The sequence below is a fragment of the Erpetoichthys calabaricus genome, chromosome 4, assembly GCF_900747795.2.
Source record: "Erpetoichthys calabaricus chromosome 4, fErpCal1.3, whole genome shotgun sequence".
Lineage (NCBI taxonomy): Eukaryota > Metazoa > Chordata > Cladistia > Polypteriformes > Polypteridae > Erpetoichthys > Erpetoichthys calabaricus.
In genome coordinates, this window is record NC_041397.2 from 53028124 (window position 1) to 53048467 (window position 20344).

The 20344-nt window shown below is 37.1% G+C and overlaps 1 protein-coding gene across 2 annotated transcripts in view; it reads left to right on the forward strand.

The window, feature by feature from the left end:
* The first annotated feature begins 7644 nt into the window (after positions 1–7644).
* sh3kbp1 (SH3-domain kinase binding protein 1) overlaps positions 7645–20344 on the forward strand; it is a 370773-nt gene continuing 358073 nt past the window's right edge. Inside the window, exon 1 of one of the 2 annotated variants that reach the window (XM_051926913.1) lies at positions 7645–8041. In XM_051926913.1, coding sequence (XP_051782873.1) covers positions 8038–8041 — 4 coding nt within the window. In that variant the 5' untranslated portion in view covers positions 7645–8037. The remainder of the gene's footprint in view (positions 8042–20344) is intronic. The other variant, XM_051926912.1, reaches the window with a different exon arrangement.

Here is a 20344-nt window from a genome sequence, read left to right on the forward strand (position 1 = left end):
AGTCTTCATTGTAGCAAGTCAGAGTGTATCACGGCACTATTGGCAACAAGGCAGCGGGACACCCCATGAAAGTATTCTAGTGTGATGTAGGAAACTTTCACACACATGTTTTCACACTGGGTTAGTTCAGAGACAGTAATTAACCTTAATGCACTACATCTACATTAAGTGGGGAAAACACCAACACACAGAAACCCCAAATGAGCAAGGGTTAGAACATCCAGGCTGCAAAAAATGAGACTGCACCCATGGAACTGCAAGGCCATTTGTATTTACAGTAATTTGATCACATCATAATTTCACCAATAACAAAAGTACAACATGTCACTTTGATTTATGCTTTGAAACATTATTTAGAAACATATGATTTTTCAGTTATTTATACATTATTTACATTGGTTTAGCTATTTATGCAAAAACATAAAAATATTTAGCTTGTAGGAGGAAAAGCATATTACTTAAGGCACACACTATACTATAAAAGTTTGATGTTTAAGCTTCACTTCAATGCCCTTTTCAAATGTAAACATCAAAATAAAAATCACAAACAATGACAGAGCTGAAGGTTGGGCATAAAGATCCACATATGCTAGAATATTCAAGTTACAAAGAGAAACAGGGAAAAGGAGTGTGCAGGGTGCTGCATGATTTTTATCTTTTAATATTTGAATGAGATGAAAGGAAAAACATCTAACCTTCTCTGCTGCTCACTGTCTGTCTATCCAGCACAATGGTTTAATGTCTAACTGCTGCCTTATTGGAATTTGTCAGGTTGTTCAGCCTTAGGGACTTTTCCTGAGCCAAATCACACAGACATAGCTTAATAGCCCAGACCTCAGAAACAGGCAGGAAAATTGCCCATGATGTTGTTTTCATTGTTGGACATGGACTCTTTTTCTGGTGATGTTTCTCTAAAAGTGATCTTCTTTAATGTCTGAGTATTCTGATACCAATTATTAAGTTTGCACATGTGGTACGATTACGCAGTTTGCGAAGGCTACAAGTAAAAAGACTCCCCTGCAAAAATAAGAATGCTGTAAATAATAATACAGTAATCACTGTTGTACATTTTATAGTACGTCTCTGGAAAAATTACTGTATATTAGTTATAAACCAGAATGGTAAATCACATTGGCACAATTATATTTAAATTTCCATAGTTAAGTAGATCATTGTACTTAGGAAAAAACAAAAATACATCAGTAAAAATGCAGAATCACTGATGTGCTCTGTTAATTAAGATATTAAAGAGTTTTTCAAGAGATAATAGTATTAAATACTATTCAAATACTAATACTAAATACTACTCAAGTGAGTCCTGCTACTTCAGTTTCGGAAACTAAATGGACCCACATGTAAAAAATTTAAATTTTGACAGAAAGCTTTTTTTATTACACAAGATAATGGCCAGTGGTACATTTCATTCTGCCTTTTATCATCATCAACTACATTAATAACCATTGACCAGAATGTTGTACACATTAATAATATAGTACAATCAGTTATTATACCACTTCTAATCCTTACCTTTCATTATGGATTCTGCTTCAAGAATATGCCGTGGGCAGAATATATTGTCAGATGAATGAAATCACAAGAGAAATCACAAGAGATCAGGTTAAGCTATATTGTAAACCTGGGGGGTATTTTTCGTACGTGAATTACTCGTTTAGCCGGATGTAATTGTTGATGATTTGGCGTGATCCTGGATCTGTCGGTTTTTCGAAACTCTTGCTGGATGTGTTGTCATAGCAACACATCCAAATCCTCAAACCTGCTCGGAGCAGGTTTGTTCTATGTAAACAAGGATTAGCTCACACACTTAATCAGTGTCACTGCATGGAATTCATTCAGTCATGGCTTCACCATTCATGAATGAGCGACCAATTGATATTGGTGCGGAAATTATAAGAAGAGAATTTCATATAGAGAAGGTTTTGCGCGATTGGCAAGATCCTTTATTGCTCCTGGAGGAAATTCTTTTCGAAAGATACCGCTTTAGCCAAGGGGTATATTATACCTCAAAGATTTATTAGCACCTTATATTCGAAGTCAAACTAGGCGAAGTCGGGCTCTCACAACCACACAGACTATGCATTGCTTTGAGGTTTTTTGCAAGCGGCACTTTTTTTATATACTATAGGCGATACGGGAAATCTATCTAAAAGTGCAGTTTGGCAGGCAATTCGTAAAGTCTGTTTGGCTCTGAAATATTTCCTTTGGGTTTTCATAGTGTTTCCTGGACACCTGCGTGTGCAGACAATAAAAGAGATGTTTCATGCCATTGCAGGTAAGCAACACACAGGCAAAAACACCCACAGTTCCATGAAGAATCTCACAATCAGCCTAACATTCTCATTACCCAGGATTTCCAAATGTGATTGGGGCACTGAATTGTACGCAGATCCGAATAATCAGACACAGTGTCTTCATCAAATATTTGACCTTCATCAATATCTCGTTGGTCAGACACAGGTTCTAGGGATATGACATTCACTGCAACTGACCCAACAAAAAAGAGGGCTATATGGAACAAACCTATGGCACACATCAATGACAAATATATGTATGCAATGACCATCCTTTACCTGAAATGAAGTGACCACTGCATCCTGCCACTTGTTCTGAGGAGGAGCTTTGCCCTGCAATGCCCTCAGAAACAGGACGATGGGCATTTTGCTGGATAGCCAACTCTTCTGCAGGGGTTAGGTCTGGACAGTGAGGACCTCCACCTGTTTTTTGCTTGTCTGCCTTCTTATTAGCTTTAGAATTAATGTTTTTTATATTATATATAATTCTTTATGTCAACAACTCTTTAAATAGTTATATACCAATATTTACCAGTTTGAAGTATATTCTTGTACAGTGTATTTCACTTTAACCTGTTCCCATGTTCTCCTTGTGCTCACGTTTGATCTGGAATTATGACATATTAAATATGAATTTACATGCATATTTAATATATTAAATGTGAATTTCCCCTTGGGATTAATGAAGTATCTATCTATCTATCTATCTATCTATCTATCTATCTATCTATCTATCTATCTATCTATCTATCTATCTATCTATCTATCATTCTAATGAATCTGACACATAGGAAATGAAACGCTGCATTCAGTAAGTACAATGCACACTACTTAGCGTTTAATTTGTCAGCCACTTTTTGCCAGCCGTCTTTTCTGGTTTGGGCTGCTTTTGCAGTGTTACCCTTTGTGCATATTAAATCTTGAAATTCTTCATGTACTTTGAATAAAAGATCTTGCTCCGCTTGTGTGAAAAAAAATGTGCCCGTTCTTTCATCATTTTGTTACAGCCTATCAAAGACTTGCTGATCATGTTTTCTAGACTCAATATATATAGGCTTTTCAATCAGCGCGGGCACGCACAATCATCTCGGATGATTAGATCCAGCTAGACTAACCTACTACATGGCTGTGTTTGAAAAACCGATTTATCCCGGATGAGTTTCACTGGCATTAACTCATCCAAGATGAGGCATCTGATCTTGGATGAATTAAGCGATGTACGGAAAATACCCCCCTGGTATTGTACTATATACTGTATAAATAAAAATGACAAAATCACAATTTTATTTAATGCTTCATATTTTATCCCTCCATCGTAACTTCAGGGTCACGAGGGTCTGCTGGAGCCAATCCCAGCCAACACAGGGGGCAAGACAGGTAACAAACCCCAGGCAGGGTGCCAGCCCACTGCAGAGCGTGCGCGCACACACCCACACACCAAGCACACACTAGGGACAATTTAGAATCGCCAATGCACCTAACCTGCATGTCTTTAAGACTGTGAGAGGAATTTGGAGCAACCGGAGGAAACCCAAGCAGACACGGGGAGTACTGTACATGCAAACTGCAAGCGGTGTGGAACCGGGAAGCGAACCCAGGTCTCCTAACTGCGAGGCAGCAGCGCTACCCACTGCGCCACCGTGCCACCCCTTCATATTTTATTTATGAACAAATTTATATGCAAGCCACATTATTCTTTTTTTCAGAATCAGCACCTATAGTAGTCTGTATTTTTCAGTGAGCCTCAAAAACAAAATAGACAAAACAACACTGTCCAGTTTTGGCATGCTACTCTGTTCGTATCTTGCTGTTTCACTGTCAAATTCACATGCATCTTTCTTTAACATACATAATATCACTCATTATTAAAATACATATGCCTGATTTTAAAGTCTCAGTGATACTGATGTGATGGTCCAAAGTAGCAAGTGAGTCATTGTCATTTAGACAGTTTCCTGAAAGGTTCCCCTGATAAGCATTGCTAAAACCCTACTTTTACTGATATGACAGAGCTTAATGTGATTTAAGAGACTAGGCTAATTTTATGATCAAAGACATTTAATATTCCCTCTCAATGTACTTTCCTCTCACAGGATTTTTTTTAACATGAAACACATACATAGACAAGATGTAAACCTCAGGGACTTTCATCATAAAAGCTCTTGTTTTCCGCACTATTTGTCAAGATTTCTTAAATTAGAGATAACCCAGCTATGCATGGTCTACCACACTCTCCCACCATCTTATCTGTTGCAGTGGAAAATGCACTAATACCGCAATTTTAAAACAAAATTGGTCCATTTGCAATAAAGTGGAAACTAAGCTGTACATGATGAATTGGATGATGTCTTATGAATAGACTAAGATAGCAACAGCACAGAATATACTGTAAACATGGATCACCAGCACTGTAGTTCTATAGTCTGTTAACTTTAAAACCTATGCTGTAAGTTAATATAATGAAGAGCAAGCAGTTTCATTTATTTTGCAAGAGTGAACATTGCAAAAAAAATTATATAAGAAAAATAAATAGCCTTGTTTCTGCATTGATACCATTTTTAAAATCAGATTAAAAGATTATGGAATAATGTAGTATGAGCAGACTACATTTCTGAATTGGATTTTGGCCTACATGTCTAAAGCATAAATCTGGACAGATGGTGCCCATTCTATTAAGCTGGAGATTTAATGCTTTTGAAATACCAATCAAACAACTATTTATTAAAGATAATTATTCTGCTGTTCCCTGTCAATTGCAGTGAAAGAAACTGTAATTAGCCATGACAAGTAGTGAAATCAAACATTGTACAATAAAAATACGGTTTTCACTTTTGGGAAATGGCTAAACCTGATTAGTTTACACTTACTTCAAGTGCATTCCCTATTTGTTCTGTTGTCAAATCTGCATCTATTACTTTCGAGATAGCAGAGAACCAATGGCAAGCCAGGAAGAAATATCTGAGGCACGGTTTACACAGAATCCTAAATATAATGAGGCTACACACCCCTAGCCGAGTGATCCACTGCATTATACTCTCCTAAAAAGCCTGAGGCTCACAGTGACTGGCAAATTTATTTAGCTTATTTCTAAAGGATTCTTTTGAACAGTTGACTGCATTTTAGGACAGGGTTGTTTGGAAAATCTGGTGTGGGGACATGGCAGAGCTATGCAAAACTTTATAAGGAAAGAGCAAGTACTCCTACAAGCTGCAGGTAAGCCCTTGAATATAAAGCTCTCTTTTGCATGTACTTAAAGAGAATAAATCAACATGGTTGGGCTCTGCTGGTACCACTCACTGTGGCAAGTAATACAGTACTAAGTAGCTTCAGGTAAAGAATAAATTTGACTGATGTTCTAAAAAAATATTAGAAATATCTGATGTGTCAGATTGAATGATCTGCCAAGTTTTAATGCAGGGGCCTCAAACATCTGAAAGGATGCAGTGGCATCAGGTTTTTGATGCAACCAGTTTTACAATCAGAACCCACTTACTACTGTTAGATAGATAGATAGACACTTTATTAATCCCAAGGGGAAATTCACATACTCCAGCAGCAGCATACTGGTAATGATGCAAGCTACTAATTGACTACTAACTAAGAAAGTGGTAGAGTAAAACTTTAGTCAATGCACACCTTTAAGAACTACATGCAAATTCTACATTAATGTCAAGTTAAGGGGCTTAACTGCCATAACATGCACGTACAATGTTGTAGTATACAGTGGCATGAAATGCCGCTAACCAGAACCGTGATGAAACATATACCCAAATGGTATATTTTGTATACAGTACAACATAACACAGGAACAGTGCAAAATAAGTTAAAAAAAACTATACTAAACTATACAACACTATACAAATAGATAATTGAGGAAACAATAGGTAAATGAACAGAGAGTAGCAAATTCAAATTGATAGCAATAATTTAGTGATAACAAGCATTAATAATAGGGGTGACATTAGTAACAGATGACCCATACAGTAAATAGATAATCTACTAAGAACAGATCTAAATGGAGGGGAGCAACACAGAGTTTTGATTTTGGACAGCCAAGCTTTTGCAGAATCTGGCAGAACTCGTTCAAATGCTAAGGCACCTTCTGCCAGATGGAAGAAGGACAAAGAGACCATGGGAAGGGTGGGAGTGAGTGGTCCTCCACAATGCTGTTGACTTTGCGGATGCAACGTTTGATAAAGATGTCATTATTTTTTGTGGGGGGGTAGACAGGGCCGTCTTAACATATGGGCACAATGAGCCCTGGCTAGGGCCCACGATGGTTCTGATGCCTATGTATGCCCAGGGCCCTATGAGGGTAGAGAGGTCACAATTACTTTAATTGCTGTCTACAACCATCCATTGTAGAACTTTGCAGTCAAGGGAGAGTAATGTTTAAATGTTTGGGTGAAAACTTAAACAGGCGGCCTTATGAATAATGCTGTCACACAGGATTTCTTTATGCTGTACTTACTGACATCTTTGGAGGCTTCAATTTTGACTAAGAAGGAAACAAGTAGACAAGAAAATAACGTACAGATCTCATTTCCCACAAACTCTCTTGTCTACCTGGTATAATCCGGACCAACAGTGACCCAGTAAATAATTCCACTCTTGGATTACTGTCTCACACATCATTGAAGAGTTGCTGTATGTCTATTAAACGAGATGAGCACTGACAGTAATAATAATAATAATATACCAGTGACAGAGACTAGTAACAAAAAAGTTAGTCTTGTTAGTCGTGTTCCCATTGTCTTATACAGACAAAATCTGATTCAGCTAGCCCCAAACCTATTTGTAGGGAAAATAAAAGATAAAATGCAGACTACGTCACTTATAAGGAAGCAACGTTCTTCATTTTTGAGCTGTCAGCATATTTATTTTTGCATTACAATTGCATCAGATACGTAAAGCGCTTTGATTTCAATTTATTTAACACAACAGTGCTTCCATCTCCCTCACAACATTATCTGGTCAGTTCCTACCTTTGATACTCCTACACGTACAATCTCTTTGGCGTTTTGAAATACACGCACAGCTAAATGTGACTGTAGGTCTTTTTTCTAATAGGGAGGTGGGGTTGTGACAAGTCTCCCAAGTCTCTTTCGGTTCCGCATCAACCTTCATCCCTGTCCTACAGCACACTTACTTTTCATTCTGTTTTAAATTTTATGCGGGAAAGTATTAAAACAATGCAGTTAAACAAACAAACAACGAAGACGCACATCAGACGGTTCACCACATTTGCATTAACAACACGAACGTCTCAATTACTCCGAACTCACGGGGGTCACACAAGCGCCGTTGTTCTCGCGAGATCTTAGAGGCTGGGACAGGCTGTCTCCGAAGCAGCATCATCAACGGCAGAGGGCCCGCTGTAAGGGAGGAGGAAGCAGTCAAAAGGAGGAGGAGGGAAGTGTTGCACTTTACATGTACAAATACCGTAACAGGGGGAACGTCAATAAGCATTGGCAAGCGCAATCAGCGCTTTACAAGCACAGTACTGTACTGAGCCTACCCGCTGATAACATACGAGAGGAGGCAGCGGGTTGGGAATGGTGCTCCAGTCTCCGCGCACATAGCGAAATTCTAGAGCCGTTCACTTGAAAAAGAGACGGCGGCTGAGTTCGCAGCTGGATTTACTTTCTGTGGAAATTGTTTACATATTTTTGAAGGCAAAAGTTTTGACTAGGACCCGTACTTCAGTCTGAAGCCCAACGCAATATAAATGGGTAAGTTAAAAATCAGTTTACGTGTAGTAACTTCCGTAACGCTTTATTCGCAGCGTTTCAAGTTGCAAACGTTGCGACTCTAGGGTCAAGTTTAGGGGAGTCAAGTTCTGTACTCCTTGCCCCATATCCATAAGAAGGGAAAAATGAGAGCCCCTTAAAAGAGCAAGAAAGTTTAAATTAATTAGTCAATAAAATGACGAATATTCCCCACCTCCCAAATTGTGTTTCTGTGTGGATGCTCCGATTTATTGATGCGTCGGTTAATGCGATCTATTATTGTTTAAGTAGGTGCAGGAATGGATGGATAGAGGCTCTTCAGGATGTTGACACGTTTACATTTTTCTGCTACCGGTTGTAGCGAGTGAAGCGTCTTTTTCCTGCTTGCGCTCTGAGGTCTGCAAACCGTTATTTCGATATGATGCTTTAGAGCACTTAAGGGATTAGCTTTGATTGGATTAACACACAGCGTTGAGGGGGTGGCGGGCACGTTTTCACGAGGTGTTTTTGATCCATTTGCCTCATTTGGCACACCCTTCTTGATTTATTAGTTCAAGTTGTTTTACAGTTTTGATTTCAAGACAGGAAATAACAACCAACATTAAAACGGGCCGATTTGCTGACTGTGTGCTGCAACCATTGGTTACATTGTAATCTGAATATCTATTTGTTTAATTTGTATAATGTATCACTGGACAGAAAGAGTAACGTACTCGAGATGCTGTGTACAGTTTAAAATGACGATGGTTTATAAATTGATTCGCACGATATCGATATCAAGCCTTAGTAGGTAGATCTGTGCATCCACAACCCTGTGTATGCTTGCTTGTCTGCTAATTAACTACAGGAAGACCACTCGAGTCTTTGTTTTGCAAATTGCTCTCTTTCCTCCTCCAACGCATTTATTTCTGTGTGGTTCTTGACACTCTTTGGGCTGCCTACAGTTACTGCTTTTCACGAATTGGGAGACAAGCTAGCAAGACTGTTCAGCACATTTTTTGATGAGTAATCTTGACACATAAAAGGGTGTTTTGTATGTTTTTATAATGGATTTACCAAAGCCAGAAAATAATGGGCACATGTGTAATGTGCTGATGAAGTGAGCTGGTGATTATGGTTTGTAAAGAAATAATTAAAAACGCACAATTTAAGGAAAGTAGTTTTTTTTTGTGTTGTTGCAAGGACATTTTGCAGATCTCGGATTATGTATATATTTTTAGAATTTCGCCCTTTTCACTATTAAAGTATTGCTTCATTTATTACATGACTGGAGCCGTTTATGGTTTTTCAGTTATGCTTTTGCAGTTGACGACGGTACAGTTACATAACTGTTCAAAATCCATTTCAGTAGAAAATAGGGAGTCAAAGGGTTAAGAAAATTTTGGAGGTTATTTTTGCATATAGGTTTAGCCAGCTGTATGATGGGAACTGGCAAATGTCATCTTTGCAGTCTAACTTCCCAATATAGGAGTCTGGTTAAAATGTAACACTTGTGATTCTTCATGGTGACTTCTCTGTTTTACATTAGACCAAGTTTTTTTATTTTCACAGTTTAATGTGCTAGACTTCATTATCCAATTAGTTTCTCAGTTTAAGCATTGAGGGCCACAGTCTCTTTTAAATTTCAATACATCTTGCCTTGCTGGGAGTTCATTTGTTAATTTTATTGTAACCAATGTCATACAATACTCTGATGGACTGTCCATGGTTTCCTGCCTTGCACCTGACACCTGCTGGGACAGGCTCCAGGTTTCATACAACGTTACTGTGGATAAGCAGGTTTAGAAAATGGATAGATGGATGTGCACAGCATTCTTAATCCTACTTAATCCAATTCATGGTCCCAGAGGGAATTGCATGTAAGAAAATGGCCAGCCCCAGGTGGGGTGCACAGATGCACACATCCATACCCCCTCTTCCACTTCAGTTTTTTTTGCTTAAAGAAGAAAATAAGATTTTTCTGTCACTAAATAAACCTAACCACACTTCTCTATGTTCTAATGCCATCATATATATTTTATAGAAGTAAACATGTCATGTGAGCTGTAAACTTTCTGGTGCCATAACAACCTGTTTTAGGGCATCATTCACTATTGAATGATTATACTTTGACTTAATTTGAAATCAGTGTCAGGACATTTAGGCCTGTTCATTGGTCACAGTATGACCCTGATGAAACCTTCTGCATTGTGTGTTAGTAATTAAATGTTTGTATTTTAACAGCTGTGATTTTGCTCTGCTGATGAAGTGCACAAGTTCTGTACAAAAACATAAAGGTTGTTTAAAGTATTGTAAATTATCCATTATGTAAACTAAGTGAACTCCAGAAGTAACCATTTTAAACAAACTTACAATTTTAAAGGAAAAAATGCTATTTATTAACTGTAAATTTAGTTTTACACTTCTCAGATGATACCATGAATGGCAGTTTAAAGCATCCTGTCAAGAGGTTCATCAAGCATGGCAAGGTTAAATATGGACATACTTAGTACAATACAATATGAACTACTGTATTTAAGTAGGAAAAGCGGTGCGGTTTGTCAATAGGTCAGTCCAATGTGACTAATGATGTACTTCAGTCCAGGAGACTGAGCCAACTTCTGATTTTTTGGTGAACTCCTATCCTAAGCAAGCTGTTATTTTTCAGTTTCTGTGTTTTGTGGTCAGTGTAGAAATTGCAATGCTAGAACATACCAAGCATCTATATATGCTACATGGCATAATTTTTTATTTTTATTTATCCCTTAGGATTTTCATCATTATGATTTTCATTCAGCTTTTTCAGGTATTCTGGTTATTTAGTCCATCGTTTACTAGAAGCTTGTTCTTTGATGCCAGGTGACACTGCCAGATGCTGTGCTTCCTCTTAACTAGATTTCCTTTTGTCCATTAAGGAAGTGATCTTTAAGTTCTCACATCACATGCAAACAGCTTTTTACATTTTATTTTCTGCTTGTCAAATTTCTTCTAATTGTTTTCTTGACAACATCAACTCCATGTCTTGCTTATCCAGTTTGGTGTTATTGTTTGCTGATTTTAGCCTTTTAATGACTAAATTATGATATTATATGTGGTACAAGGTGTTACCCTAGCCTTTGCCAGACTGCTTGTTGAGGCACTCCAGTATTTGTGGCTGCCATCCAGTAATCTGCATTTATTTATTAATTTGCACCACTAGCACACAGGTTCGGCTAATCACAACTCTATTAATTTGAATCCGGTGTGCTATTGGTGGAATTTAACAAATATATGGCATGGCTAAGGTACCTTGAGGAGAGTTTTGGGACAAAACCTGTATTCCAGCCACAAGATATCAACAAGTTTATAGAAAACAGTAAATTCTTGTTGTTTTGTGTTGTGTCAAAACAAAATACAAGCAATTTTTGTAAATCTGGGTTTGTAACTAGCTTTCATTTTTTGTTTTGGGCTTTTCACTTGTGGAAATCAGTTTTGTTGTTCCGTAAAACACTTGTCCCCAGACTGATGTTACTCAATGATGTTGACCTTTTTTGTAAGTTGCTTTGAGTAACAGCATCTGCTAAGCAAATAAATGTAAATGTATCAGTGTTTTTTTGTATCTTTTCAAATTTTATATTGTACTTTCATGGAAAGATAAACAATTACTATAGAGCATTTTTGAAAAGTTAGAAATAAATTGTTAAAAATGCATAAATCGGCAAAACATGGCAAGACAGTTTCCAAGTGTTTGAATGCACCAGTGAGCACTGGAGTGCAAGGTGCATTAAACTGAACAGACACTACCTAAAATCTCTCAAAACATTCTGTGCAAACAAGGAGACTTGCGAGTGACTCAGTAGAGAGGCTAACAATCACATAAATGGAGTTTTAGAATTTAGTAGTTCAGACTGGAATAATGGTGCACTGGTCAACCATGCCAAGGGAGCTGCATAACACATTTCTCAAAATGAACTAGGTTAAAGCAGGCCTAGAATTTGCACAAAGGAAAAAAAAATATATAAAAACTGTGTGTGTCTGTGAGAGTGACAGACTTGCCAAAGTTCAAAAAGTTACAGTATATATGGCTCAAATATGACATTGCCCACAACTCAAAAAATACCAGACCTACAGTGAAGTACTATATAATACTGGTAGCATTATGATGTGGGGCTTTTTCATCAGTAGAGACCTACATCTAGTTAAAATGGAAGAATTGGTGTAGAATAATGCAATAAAATAATGCAACAGAACCTCTTATAGTGAAAGTACATCTGTCAGCAGGGGTGTGAACTCGCATACAAGCCAAAAGTAACTTTTAAGTGTTTCAGTGACTAAAATATGAATGTTCTGCCAAGGCACAGTAAAGACCTGATCTCAGTATGATTGAGAATCTGTAACAGTGTTTGAAAATTGGGGTGCACAAGTGTTATCAGACTAACCTGAACAACCTTATGCAGTGAGTGGAAGATTGGGCCAATAAACATTGTGCAAAGCTGGGACACTGAAATATTTAAAGTTGTTATTGCTGCAAACAGTAGCCGTACAAAATATTAAAGTGTGGTGGATTTTTTTTTTTTTTTATAGTAAATGTGACATTGATTTAAGCTTCAGTGCTTTAAAATACTGTTTCAGTGCAGGATTTGTAATTCATTTATGTCTGGATAGTTTTGCAGGGTTCTGTGTGTGTATAATGTACTGTATATGCACATACACACTTGCTGCTACTGAAATGTAAATTACAAATGTGCATTTTGAAAACATATTTGGTATACTTGTACTAGTTATGGCAGTTTAGTTTAGCATCCTTGAATTCATTTTCACAAAAATATGATATAAATTAACACATTTATGAAAACAATATTGCAACCTCCATTAATCTATTATCTATACCCACCTTGTCCAGTTTAGTGGATTATGGAGTCTGATGCCTATCCCAACAGCATCTGTGGCAATGCAGTAATGAACAATGGACAGGGCACTGGTCCATCACAAGGAGCACTCAGAAGTCCTCCCCTACTCAATTATGGCAGGCCAATTTGCTGCTTCCAATTGCACTAAACTTTGAGATGTAGGTAAAAACAAAATCCAGAAAAGAAACTTGCAGAACTGTGGAATATGTGCACCATCTACACAGGCAGTGATTAGACTCTGGATTATAGCTTTTCAAAATGTAGAATGCCAGTAAGAAATAGCCACTGAGCTTTTATTTTATATTTATATATTTAGAACTAGCTGTGCTACCTGTCCAAGAGGGGTTGAAATCTAAGTAGTCAACTCAGGCTTTAGCGTTCATGTAGCCAGTGCACCGTGCAATGCATACTGTATGTCTGTGTTATATTCCATTTGGTGTGGGATTCATAAAAGCAGTGTTTAATATTTGTGAAATGTCATCTATTGGAATGACAAATACAATGCATTTTATTACTAAAAAGGACAGACATACAAACATTTATCCTTTATTAAGGTGATTTACTAATTGTACTTTTCCATCTTACACCTACTTGTAGAAAATATATTGTTCAAGGCAGAAATATATTAAAAATACTCTGTTGCTTGCAGTTCTGCAAATAGTACAAAATAGTAGTGAACATGCTTCAGTAGCTCAGAATTAATTTGTCATAACTTTTTGATCACAGTATATGTGGCTGAAAACCTAATGAAAAATGTCTGGTTCCTACTGTGATGAGCTTTGCGGAAATGACATTTAATTATTTAGTCCCTGCTGTAGTGTTTTTTTATTTATTTTTTTTTAACTTGTCTAGTTTAAAAATGTTCTTTACTTCAATCTTAGTAAAAAAGAAAACACATAAACCTAAGTAGTGTAGGTGTGTTTCCTTTATAATAGTAAAACTGTTAACTATTGTGGAACTGCAAAAGGCATCATGAGTAACAGCTAGGTTGTCACCCATCTTATTACATATGTGCTCATTTTGGAAAAGGCATCAATAGTACACATTTTGAAAAGTTGTTTCCAGAAGTACCCTGCCAGAATCTGTCAAGTTGATAATATGTTGGTAACTTCATTTATAAAGTGTGACTGTGACCAGAAACCAAGCCAAAGAACCACAGCTACATACTGTAAATACTGCTCAACAGCTGTTGGGTTTCACTCCTGGCAGGAGTTAGGATTTTTTTTAAAGTTTTTTTAAAAAAAATGTTTAAGTTGCATGCTCTTTATGTTTAGTAATATGCTGTGTATACAAAGTAAGTAGCATAAGGGTGTTGATAGCAGTGCTTCTTTTGGCTACCAATGAGCATGACTTGCAGTTGGATGAAATCAAAGGGCATTAAAAGGTTGCTGCTCTAAATTTTTGCAGTTAATGGTCAATTGTCCTCCACCAGCTTCTTAGCAGCTGAGTACCAGTTTCTCTGATTGGTTTGGCAGGTCTGTAGATGGGGCCATCTTAATGACAGTTAACAGTCTCCCTGGGCAAAGTCCTCTGTTATGTAAAGCATAGTTAACTTTCTTCAGAATATGTTCATTTATCCGTGATAGCAGACAGTTTTAGCTTCTGGATTAGTTCTCTCCCTTTGGTTTTATTCAGTTTGCTCAATGGTTAACGTGTCTTGCTTATTTACTTTGCTGCTCTATTACAAGTTAATTGGTGGAAAAAAAAATAATTTGTGTTGATGTATGGCACAGTGATTCAGGAAATTGATCTGTCACCGCTTAGCATTTGTAGGATCATTCAGTCCACGCCTCAAGCTGAAAAAAAAGGGTTTAGGAATAAAACTTTCATTACTCTGCTTAAACTGTTTCTGAAAAACACTTTATTTGGGTTCAAGGTGTGTTATACTCCAAATTTACTGTGTTATTTTACTTCACGTTGAAACATGTCTTCTTTGGCAAGTCATGGATTTAAAGTTTATTCCTAGCTGTAATGGTCTAGCTTTTTATGTTTAAAACATCTGAGGAAAAGATGACCATTAACAAGCTTTTAACAGTTCCTGATCTTTTTTTTTAATTCAAATATTTCTGTATTGTCTTTCCTTTGCCAGGTAACTTCTAAGTAGTTATTTTAATTACCAGTGTTCTTAAATGTTCTTGTAATGATTCACTGGTCTACAAAAAATATTTTTTGTTTGCTTCTGGGAACTTCAGAGCAGCTCTTTATTAAGTTTTTTACACTGATTTCATATATGAAATCGGAATTAAGCTAGCACGTCAGGTTTTTGAAATACACATCATTGACATTTTGACACTTTTGAATATCAATATAATATATCAACACGATATATGGAGTTTGGACTATGTCCCACCAAAATTGTTTTGATGTGTTTATTCTGAAAACAAACCAGAAGACGATACCAGAGACACGTTAAAGTGTACTGTATTTATGTCAATTTACCTCAATATAAAAGTGAGGTCAGCATGCCCAAAAATGTTGGAGGCAATCGCTTTTGTGCTTGTACTGCACATCCGTCTCTCTTTGCAAGAACCAACAGTAGTCGCCCATCATGCTCGGAATGAATTTTCCCCAATATCAGTTTTCCATCACCTTTATGTCTTGATGAAATCTTTCCCATGCTCATCTCTGACATCGCTTAGATTTGGTGGAAAAAAGTCAAGATGAGAATGTAAAAAATGCGTCTTCAGTGACATTCTGGCTCCCGTAAGCTAATATACTTTCAGCATATTCTCCACAAGCTCAGTATAATTCTCTGCTCTGTGCTAGTGCTGGGAGGTATACTGGTTCATACCGAAAACCATTTTTTATTTTTGTTATGATATGGATTTTTCTTATAATGTACCGCAATACCGGTTTAAATAGCCTAAACAACGTTCGAAACGTGGCACAGTGGGAAAATGTTTAATGGGGGACCTTTTTCACTGCTACACCGCTAAACACGCATGCAACGGAGTACATGTGTTAGTGGAGGTATTGAGTGGTGAAATTGGACAGAGAACATTCCGAAACTGAAGCTGTAGCAGACGATAAAGTTGAACATGATGACACAGAAGAACTTTTGCCGAAAAAAGGAGCCGTGTCTGTTGTCTGGAGATTTTGGTTTTAAAAGGTCGGATGTGGACCAAACAACTATTTACTGCAAATGCTGTGGCGCTAAAGTTGTCACTGGATGCGGCAACACAAGCAATTTGCTGCACCACCTTAGCCGCAAACATGCTTTGGAGTACCATGAATGTATAGAACTAAGATTGGCACCCTCCATGTCCTTGGGTAAAACTGAAAAAGATAGAGGACACTTGAGTCAGATGTTACTTGTAGACGCATTTGCTAGAGGTACTGCCTACAACAAAAAAAGCAAGCGGTGGATTGAGAACCAACGCCATTACAATCCATATAGCTAATGTGTCAGTGGACAGAGATTGATAATATTAACAGAAAGTGTAGTTGGTTTACAAAAAATATTTACTCTTTATTCCTTTTCTAAGACATGTTCAGTGCAAGACAACAGTCTAAATACCTCTTTGGATGGTTGAAAATATGTTGTCAAAATTATAGTTTAAGTTGTTTGCAAAATTTGTTTAATAAAAAGGTTCTACATTTTGACTGCATCTGTTATGCAATGTGATTCCTTCTCTTCATTAGTGCCACCCCCTTGAAAACTATCTCTTTATGGGGCCATGCAAACCTGTATTAATACTTGTGTGCACATTAAAATTTTTTTGGTACGATGTACAATTCTCATGACAGTGGAATAGATTATTCTTAGCCAGTCTACTGCAGTAATTGCAGTGGAAAATGTGGTTAACATCCACTCATGCATGGGGGAAAAAAAATACCGTTGAATACCGTGAAACTGGTAAAATTTTGAAAAATACCGTGATATAGAATTTTAGTCATACTGCCCAGCCCTACTCTGTGCTTGTCAAGAAAATTCTGGACAACCTGCACAAATGAGGGTGCTGATTCAGTTGGCTTCAGTTTCTTTTTGAACTCATCGTCAAGCATCTGTTCACGGATTTCAGGGCCAACAAAAACACCTTCCTTAATTTTGGCTTCACTTTTCTTGAGACCAAACTTATTTCTTAAATGCTGAAATTATTCGCCTTTACTGTCCAGTCACCCTAGTTGTGAAAGACCTAGAACATCATAACTAAAAAAAGAGAGGTGGACGAAAACGGTTTTCAGATTTGGAGTCAGCAAGTGAAATTTGTTTAAGTACAGATGAAAGAATCCCAGTAGCAAAATGCTTGTTGACCAGTGAGAGGTTCATTCAGTCCAAACAAAAAAAAAAAAAAAACAACTAAAAACACTTAAACATATCGATGTTCTGTTGTGAAAAAGAAAAAACGAACACAAGTCCTGCCCACATATATTTTTGTTTGGGTGATTGTTTAATCAAGGTGAAGGTTTTACCTACGTACTTCATCACCTATAGTGGGAAATGCCAAGGACCTTGAAATACAGCATTTTTCCTTTATTTACATCATGATGCAACACTTTTGCCATGATTTTTAGTTTAAAATTAATACAAAAAACGTGTCCAACATTATTAAGTTCTTCTTAAATACTGGTAATTTTTTCATTTGATGATATTTGCTTTCTTTTCTTATGGTTGTGGAACTTTTTAGCAGCTTGATTCAAATATGACCACAGCCTTTAGTTTTACCTTGACAACATGGTTTACACTGATGCTTTAGATGTATTTAAGTTTGTATTTCAGCAGAGTATTACATAGTATGCAGCAAAGTTAATCAGCTTTTCATGCAAAATAACACTGAACTGAGCTACATTTAGATTGTTTCATTTTTTTTCTTAAGGTAAAATTGTACTTGTAAAATAATGTGATGTTTAAAATCTGCTAACATGTCTGTTTAAATAAAAAACATATTTTAAAGTTGAACTGCATCTGTGAATAGAGACTTGCAAAGGCAATTATATTTTCAAGACAAATTTAAATTAATGGATAAGATTAGTCAGTTTAAAATTTTCACGTTAGATCATTCAGCATAATGTTGGTCGTTAACACTCCTAGTCAGTCCCAGAATGCTTTGATCACATTTATGCAATAATAGTTTTACTTACTCTGCAACTTTACATGGAAATTCTTAGAATAGATGTTTTTGATATTAGTACAAGAAAACTAAGGGATCATTATAGGTTTCTTATATAATAGTTAATTTTTACTCATTTTTATTTTCTCAAGTGTGTGAAATGGTATTCTCTGGAAATGGGTTTCTTATTCCTAATTAAGTTCGAATACATGACTAAATTGTGAGTAGGTCTCATTTGTAACTAAAGTTTGCCAAAATTATTCACAAACACTTCTTCCTTTTTTTTAGCAGGATCAAACTAATTTTTAACAAAAAGAAAGAAAAAAAAACTTTGTAGGTTTGTTGCAGTATTATAGTGCCTCATCTACACAATTGTACATGTGAACACATTTTTCTTACATAAAAGTCTAGTAAGGTTGCAGTGCATTTTTCACCAGGGAGACTGAATAATTTTAAAGTGAATTTATATATGTTCACATGTGGACAGGTAAAATAAAGCTAGAGAATATGCTGCATAATGGAGATCAGAAAATAACTCTTTCAATTTTTCCCCCATTTTATTTAGATTTATTTTTAAAATAAGGAAATAAAAAAAAAAGTTATTTTTAAACCCAAAGACAACACCACTTACTGTATATAAACAAACAATGAATTTAAACCAAAAAATAATAGGAGCCTAATGATATGGATGACATTATTTTTAACATGTCTTAAAAGTGGTGGTCTTAATTTATGGACCGAGGAATGAAACTTGGGCACGCTAGTGGTATTCTTAACCCTGGGTGGTCAATATATGGTAGCATTCACTCTTTGTGGATTCATCAGACAGGTCTAACATGCCCCTAGATGTTCCGGGCTGCAGACACACTGTCCTGAATGATTCAGCAGCTGTAAATGCTGCTTGTGAAAAATTGCATTTATTGGCTCTTTTTTGCTTGGTGCTTCCCAGTCTTAGTCAGCAGCCTGCACTTACTCAGTAAATACCTCTGCCTTTCACCATCATCATCATCATCATCATCACTTAGTCTCTCTGCATTGCTAGCAAGGAAGGACAATGCAAGACACAGTATGAAAGAGCCACCTGGGACATCACACAGGATAGGGCATATGTCTGAGAAACCGAAAAATGGTGACATATTGACACTAAACCGATGGGGTTCTTGCAGCAACTGTATATTGTTTGGTCATTTTCATCATTGTTTGAAGTGAAACAACCGCACTCTTGTTTTATTAGCATCTCAGCTAACACAAGGGTGAGGAATTGTCCCTCTTCAAAGTCTGAAGATGCCATCAAATCTAAAAATTTTGGAGAGTGAAATGGGGGCTGGGAAGATGTAATTCAGGGATAATTGGGTGGAATGGGACTTCTCTTTAAACTCCACAGATGCAATTGTAATCATTTGTAGTGGAATTTGGGTTGTGGTTGTGCACTGTGTGAAGTGCCGGCTGTATCAGAAAGTAATGGAATGTGCACTCCCCGCCATTGTCTCTTTTGCAACAAGTTACAAAGGCAGCTTCTTCATGCACACTACTGTGATAAAAATGATTAATGAAAATTTCTACTGGTTCACAAATTTCTACCAGTTTACCGCTCACCAAAACCCTGTATATAGCAACAAATCTTGTGATGTGATTGCTTTGAATATTGCCACAAGAAACATGGCCTGAAAATGTTTGCCCATAAACTGTTTTAATAAATATTTATTTTCTGAAACATCGCGGTATGCACTAATACTGAAGTAGTATGTTATTTCTGATTTAACACAAATGTACCACAAAAGGTAAAAAATAAAAATGTGGCAAACTTTAGCCACAGTCTTACTACCATAGTCCTAAAGTGGTTATGGGGAAACAGACGGAAGATGTATAAAAATGCAGAATATGATTTAAAAACTGATAGCTAAAACTGCTACTTTCATAGGCTGTTGAAGCAAGATCTTGCAAAAGAACTTTTTCAAATATTTTATTATATAATATGATTTCTTATGGGCGGCATGGTGGCGCAGTGGGTAGCACTGCTGCCTCGCAGTTGGAAGACCTGGGGACCCGGGTTCGCTTCCCGGGTCCTCCCTGCGTGGAGTTTGCATGTTCTCCCCGTGTCTGCGTGGGTTTCCTCCGGGCGCTCCGGTTTCCTCCCACAGTCCAAAGACATGCTGGTTAGGTGGATTGGCGATTCTAAATTGGCCCTAGTGTATGCATGGTGTGTGGGTGTGTTTGTGTGTGTCCTGCGGTGGGTTGGCACCCTGCCCGGGATTTGTTCCTGCCTTGTGCCCTGTGTTGGCTGGGATTGGCTCCAGCAGACCCCCGTGACCCTGTGTTCGGATTCAGCGGGTTGGAAAATGGATGGATGGATGGATGATTTCTTATTCAATTTTTTTCTGTAATAG